This window comes from Eleutherodactylus coqui, chromosome 7 (genome assembly GCF_035609145.1).
Source record: "Eleutherodactylus coqui strain aEleCoq1 chromosome 7, aEleCoq1.hap1, whole genome shotgun sequence".
NCBI lineage: Eukaryota > Metazoa > Chordata > Amphibia > Anura > Eleutherodactylidae > Eleutherodactylus > Eleutherodactylus coqui.
The window spans coordinates 205,206,265-205,213,239 of NC_089843.1; the positions used below are offsets into that span (position 1 = coordinate 205,206,265).

The 6,975-nt window shown below is 38.8% G+C and overlaps 1 protein-coding gene across 1 annotated transcript; it reads left to right on the plus strand.

Annotated features, from left to right (window-relative positions):
- Nucleotides 1–589: 589 nt before the first annotated feature.
- PRDM8 (PR/SET domain 8) lies at nucleotides 590–6,014 on the plus strand. The gene is made up of 4 exons (XM_066574914.1): nucleotides 590–791; nucleotides 1,983–2,213; nucleotides 3,415–3,646; nucleotides 4,118–6,014. The coding sequence occupies exons 2-4, from the start codon at nucleotides 1,986–1,988 to the stop codon at nucleotides 5,434–5,436; spliced, it is 1,779 nt and encodes a 592-aa protein (XP_066431011.1). The 5' UTR covers nucleotides 590–791; nucleotides 1,983–1,985; the 3' UTR covers nucleotides 5,437–6,014.
- Nucleotides 6,015–6,975: the final 961 nt, after the last annotated feature.

Genomic DNA, 6,975 nt, shown 5'->3' on the forward strand with positions numbered 1-6,975 from the left:
AGATGATCTGAAGCTTAGATTTCAGAAGATCTACCAAATCTATCTATCTATCTATCTATCTATCGATCTATCTCATATATTTTACTTTCTTTCTTTTTTTTAGCATTTTTCTTTCTTTCTTTCTTTCTTTCTTTCTTTCTCCCCCCTTCTATCTATCTATCTATCTATCTATCTATCTATCTATCTATCTATCTATCTATCTATCTATCTATCTATCTATCTACCATTCTATCATTTATCATCATAGACGTATTATGCATACTACATATACTGAAACTATATAGACTCTGCGGTCTAACACTTGCTTTCACAGCTCGCCCACTGTTTTCAAGGCATTGCCATACAGAAACTGGCTACCGGTAATAACAGGTAGACTGTTTTCGCTGCAGGCTATAGAAGAGCTGGGAGAAGAACTGGCTTGGCTAGAAAGAGTTAAAGGGAGGGGATGTGGGCTGTCACGCGTCATTGGGCAGATTATGTGCAGCAAACAAAAAGTGTGTGTCTGTGTGCCAGTCAGTCACTGCGTCGCCTCCATCTGCACAAGTCCTTGTCTTCCTCTTTTTTTTTTCTTCCCCCTATTTTGGTTTTCGCTTTCTGATTGTGTTCACTCCTTCCCACCCCCTCCCATTCATCTGATCCTCAATTTATATCATCTACAAAGAGCAAGGGAAGCAGCAGCATCTTTTCCTGGACATGGAAATACTACAGTAATCGGACAGATCTTGGGGACTCCAGAAAAGGACTTCTCATTTCTCACATTTTCCCTAGGAGTATAAAGAAGGGACGTCCTGGTAAGTGGTAATGCATGCTTTTCCCCTTACCAGATCTCTCACCGCAGAAAATATATACAAAGGAGCCCTCAGCCCTCGCTAGAAAAACGTGTTTGTCCCTCCAGTAAACAATAAGGAGAACCGACACTCTGTAAATCTGAATTAAGTGATAATGGTCTAATCAAGAGCCTTTAAGAGGTCTACAGACCATAAGTGGATCGGAGTAGATAACATAGAAGGAGCTTGCTGTCTTTAGTAGATGTCTTCCAGTGACAGTAGGCTGCTGTCCGGAGCATGAGGTCCTGAAACTGAGCTTGTGCTAGAATACTGTAGGTAATACTATAGACAATGATTTGTGTCAGTGCAGCTAGAAACTTTCACTTTTTTTTCTATCTTTGCTGACTTAAAGGCCTGTCATTATGTTGACACATTATTTTGCATAATTTTAATAAAATATTTAATTCATATAAAAAATGATAATATTTATTAAATTGAGAATTTAGCCACAAGCTAAACTACATGTAATACCGAACAATTAATTTATATAGAAGAAGCAGAAAAAGTAGTGAAATAAGGAACACTTGGTGTTTCAAGATACTTTGTTATGCGCTGATCTGCTGGAAACTCCTAAGACTGTGCAAAGACAGCTAAGCCTAACCTGGTCAATGAATTAGTAATAATAATAATAATAATCACCTCTTCTCACTGTTTGTAATTAAGGTCTCTGAGGACAGGGCTGGATTATGGTAATGAGCAGACATACGTTCCCTCTTGTAGACTAGAGCTAAAGGTTACATGACATGGAATCAGTGACATTGACAGTCTTCTTGAATCCATTCTCCATGCTCTACTGTCACACTGCTCGAGCTTCCTGATAGGATCCACATTACTAAAAATGCGTTAGCACTCTTCTGCTGTCTAGCAGAGCACTTTCCCTGTGCACCACTGCCGGCCTGTTCTGACACATGGGAGATCATGCACAATACATCTAAATTAAATAAAATTACTCAAGGTTCTTTAAAAGCCATCTGATTGACATCAAGTGATTAGCGGGATTCCCTGAAGTATTTCTGTGGTTATTGATCCACCACTAGGTGATACCCATAGACCAAGGGGGCATAAGGTAAAGATGAACAGAACAAATGATTGTTATACAGCTCTACGCAGTAGACATATGGGAGACTAATGTTGGCATCTTTCACCCTCTTGTAGGACATGTCAGTCATGGAAGAGGCTGCTGTTCAAAAAACAATTTGGGATGGAGACGCCAAGGCTGTCCAGCAGTGTCTGACGGATATATTTACCAGTGTCTACACCACATGTGATATACCAGAGAATGCAATCTTTGGCCCCTGTGTTCTGAGCCACACTTCACTATATGACAGTATAGCTTTCATAGCCCTCAAATCCACAGACAAGAGGACTGTGCCATACATATTTCGGGTAAGTCTTTCACTTCTTTAGCGTTGGTTAACGTTCCCTGTGCATAACGCGTATCCCTCTACAAGACAAATGACCCCCAAACTCATTTCATAATGAATGTATCATTAGATACATATAGCTAGCAAGCAACATTGTATTCTCTAAATATTTTTCTCCAATATTTAGGGAAAGTACAATTACTGCTTCTATGATGCTTATAGTGATGAAAGTATAGGTGCATAGCTATTTAGATAAATAGATATGCGATAGATAGAAATACAATTATATTAGAAAAGTAGACAATAGATAGTTTGAATAATAGAATCAGGCCCAAAGTATCATTATCTATCTATTTGCTTCTATGTATGTATACATATACCATCCAAATTATTTTATTTCTACTTGCTAACAATCTATCTAGCTATTCGAAAGATCAGATATATTATATATCTATATTGAGAGATAGCATATTAATCTAGTAAAGTTTGCTACGTAATTAGACAGTGAGATAGATAGATATTAGATAGATAGATATGAGATAGATAGATAGATAGATAGATAGATAGATAGATAGATAGATAGATATGAGATAGATAGATAGATAGATAGATAGATAGATAGTTTGATTGTTGGCAAGTAGAAATAAAATATTTGAATCGTATATGTATGCATACATAGAAATAAATATAAAATAACTGGATGGATGGATAGATAGATAGATAGATAGATAGATAGATAGATAGATAGATAGATAGATAGATAATTATAAAATAATAGTTTTAAAATACTTGGCAAATAACCTATTGTATCACCTATTATATTAATAGCAATTCTGAATATCCCGAGCATTATATGCCACCATAATAAGGGATCATCCTTCCTGACCATGGATAAGGAAGCTTTAATTTCTGAAATTTTTATGAGCAATTATTTTAAGCAGCGATTTGTCAAATTTATCTCCAGACGTAGAAATAAACAACTACATGAAGTTGTGAGGACAATCTGGAGAATTGGTTCATGTGAAAGCACATCTCAGATAGAACATATGGAGGGCTGTCATGTCAGCTCTGTGTGATTCACTTGGACAGACGATTTCCATTCATTCAGATGGTCTACATCCATAATAAAGCTCTGCTGCGCATTGGGATCCCCTAAGACTAGTGCTTTGCTCTTGGGGGACTTTTTAACCCTCTTATACCTCATTATCCTTGCCTTTCTGCAGGTGGACACTTCAGCTGCAAACGGCTCCTCTGAGGGTCTGATGTGGCTCCGTCTGGTTCAATCTGCCAGAAACAAAGAGGAACAAAATCTGGAAGCCTACATCAAGAATGGACAACTCTTCTACAGATCTCTGCGTAGGATTGTCAAAGACGAAGAGCTATTAGTGTGGTATGGAAAAGAACTGACAGACCTCCTTCTTCTACACCCTGCCAGGACGCAGGGGAAAACTCCCGGTAGGTAGCAGCTATAACACTATCTTTAACTCCCCCGGAAACTTCTGCCTTATTAGTTCCCTATACATGTATCACAGATATAGTTCAGCAAATGTAATATCAGTTTTGAAATGGTCCCCATTAACCCCATACAGGATGGATTGACTTCGAAGTGGATTAAGCGAACCTAGTTTTAATTTCCGCTAACACTATAATGGGGATTATGTAACTGTATATGGTCCGTCTTTACATGTTTTACGTACTCTGATGCCTTTTCTCAATCAATTGTTATAATTATGCTGGTTTTTATTGTATTCTAAGCAATAGGTGACATTTTTTTTAAAAAAATAGCAGTCAACCGTGTTATAAAGAAAATAATAAAATCTTATGCCGAATTGAACAGTATAGATAGAATACCGATTCTAGGACTTGTATCTAGCAATGAGGTGTAGTTCTCATCATCGATTGTTTTTTTCTTTTCTTCTATTTTAGGAACAACACAGTCAACATGCTTGGAGTGTAGTCAAAGATTTCAGTATGATTTTCCGTATGTGGCCCATGTAAGATTTCGTTGTCCGAAGAAAGCCTACAATTCCGAATCTAACTCAGAACAGCTGGCCAAGGACAATAGAGAACTGGAACCTCGAAACGCCATGGTATCTACAACCAAATATAACAAGTTATCCATTTACCAGCCACAAAAAGAGAACCACAAGCCCACCACAGACTTTCACAACTTGGCCAGGGATTTAGAGAATTTTAGAAGCCCTAGTTCGTCATCTTTCAGCTCTACCCCAGCAGCCAAATGTCATGTTACACGCCAGGACTCAGAGAGCCTCTCTGATAATCTTCATAAAGCCAAAAGAAAGTATGAGGAGCACTTGGAGGACAACAGATCGAGACGGATGGAAACTTCAGGGAGGTTTATGGACAGGCCCGTACCTTCTTCTAAGGAGGACTTGGTGTGTAGTCCTCAGTCATTCAGAGGCAGCTCTTACTTTAATGTAGAGGAAGGAGGACAGTTATATGCTCCACCAAGTCCAGAGACTGGAGAAGCCAAGAGAAGCGCATTTGTAGAAGTGAAAAAGGCTTCTAGGGGAGTGGAAGACGCTGAGCCAAGCTCTGAGAGTAAAGAAAGGTCTCCTTCCCACCCAAGCAGTCCAAGTGGGGAAAAGAGATTAAACCTTAGACCAGAAAATCAGTCAGAGGACAATGCAGCCATGGGCAGCGCTTTTACTAGCGTGCCCCAGATGATAAACCAAGATCAGGAAAGGAAAAGTGCTTTCTCGCAACCTACCAGAAGCAGCTTCAACCATGTAACTCCACTACAGGTGATGGGGCAAAAACTGGTATCCAGCGGGGTAAGTTTGGATTGCCACGGAGACAGTGTTGGGCCACCCAGGCTATTTCAGCCTGATCCTCTCTCAGTTAAGCTTCAGGGTCCTGAATTAAATGGCAACTGCACATTGCCGGGAAGTATGCCAAAGCAAAGTCCCTTCCTCTTTGCAACTACTTTTTGGCCAAAGAGCACACCTGCACCCCTTCAATTACAGCTGCCTTCCACCCTTACCCTATTGCCTCCTTCCTTCACCTCTCTGTGTCTGCCAGCTCAAAATTGGTGTGCCAAATGCAATGCTTCCTTTAGGATGACGTCTGATTTGGTGTACCACATGAGGTCCCACCACAAGAAAGAGTATGCCATGGAACCATTGGTGAAAAGGAGGAGAGAGGAAAAACTCAAGTGCCCCATATGTAATGAATCCTTCAGGGAACGTCACCACCTATCCAGGCACATGACCTCTCATAATTAAATTCATGGACAACTTTATTACTGGGACTTCTACATGCTCACACAGTGATACCGAGGTCCATGGACAGATCGATCTTCCAGCATCAGTTGTGTGGGCTTTTACTCTGAATGCACGCATTTTCACTTTCCAAGAGTACATTTTTTAAAATGTCATATATATTGCAGCATATTGATGCATTTGTCATAACTTTCTACCTTAAATTATGGAGCACTTATGATTTAGATGTAATAATCATTAATGTATTTAAGGGTTACTTTTTCTTTGGATTAATAGACAATACTTGGGTGGGGCATTGTCAAATTGTGCATTACCTGATGGCTTGTTCCTAGCAGTCCAGCTTGTATGGATATTACAGAGGGCATCCCACTTATCCAGGAAATGCATGGCCATTGCAATATCACAAAAGTATGGACTCCTGTTAGACTGTCATCAATTGTGTATTTCTTTTTTGAAACAAAGTGTAATTTTGTGCCAGTGGATTCCAGTGTGCATAATTATTTTTCTTTCTCCCCCTCCCCACCCCAACCAAGGAAAAAAGATTTATTATACTGTATAGTTTATCTGAGTATGTTGAATGCTTTGACAATAAATTGCTTTATTTTCTGCAAGCCACCTGATTGTTATAACATCTTTCTTTTCTTCTGATGAGCTATGCAGTAAGCATTGATCATGCCATGAAAGACAAGGGTGTCTGGGGTGACTGAGTGCAGTTTAGCTACAGGCTCTTGTTAGCACATTTTAAACATGCGATGTTACATCTTATCGTCTGACTTTAAATCTTATGATTATGTGTCTTCTCCCATTTACTTGAGAAGAACATATAGACACAAAGGGGTTAGCATTCTGCTGACCCTGCTAGATAACTCTGTATAGATGTGTGTTTTTCGACTTGAAATTGCATTGTCCTTAGCACACATTGCTTGTTCATGTTCAGCTCAAAACATGAGTGAAATGAGATAAGGCAGAGTTGGGTTATTTTGTGCATTCAGTCGCCTTTAGTGAAAATTATTATTAGAATGACCTTAAAAGGCTTGTTTTCTCCTCACTCAGTGCTTTTTATACATGAAGCATTGTGCAACCCTACAAAAAGCTCCCAAACTATAGTACTCGAAATGAATGATATGACTAGTTCATGGTGACAAAAAAAATCAATTTATGTTCTGCCCTGTTTGGATTAGATTACAGTAATACTGTATTGTCAGGACAGCTACTGTACAGTATGAAGAGATATCACATAATTACATATGCTTGGCTGTTTTATAATGTTGTTATAGTAATTACAAAGGAATAGAGAAAGGTAGATAGCAGAACTGAGATTGTCATTTGATAGGAAAACATGAAACCTTTATATTTACCCTGTTTCCCCGAAAATAAGACAGTGTCTTATATTAATTTTTGCTCCAATAGATTTTTTTTCTTTTTACATGTATAGCTGCTTGGACACTATTCATTTTGGCTTTTTTATTAACTGTAACTAAGGCTCAGATTTGGAGTTGGGCTTATAAGTCAAGGATCATCAAAAATCCTGGAAAAGCATTC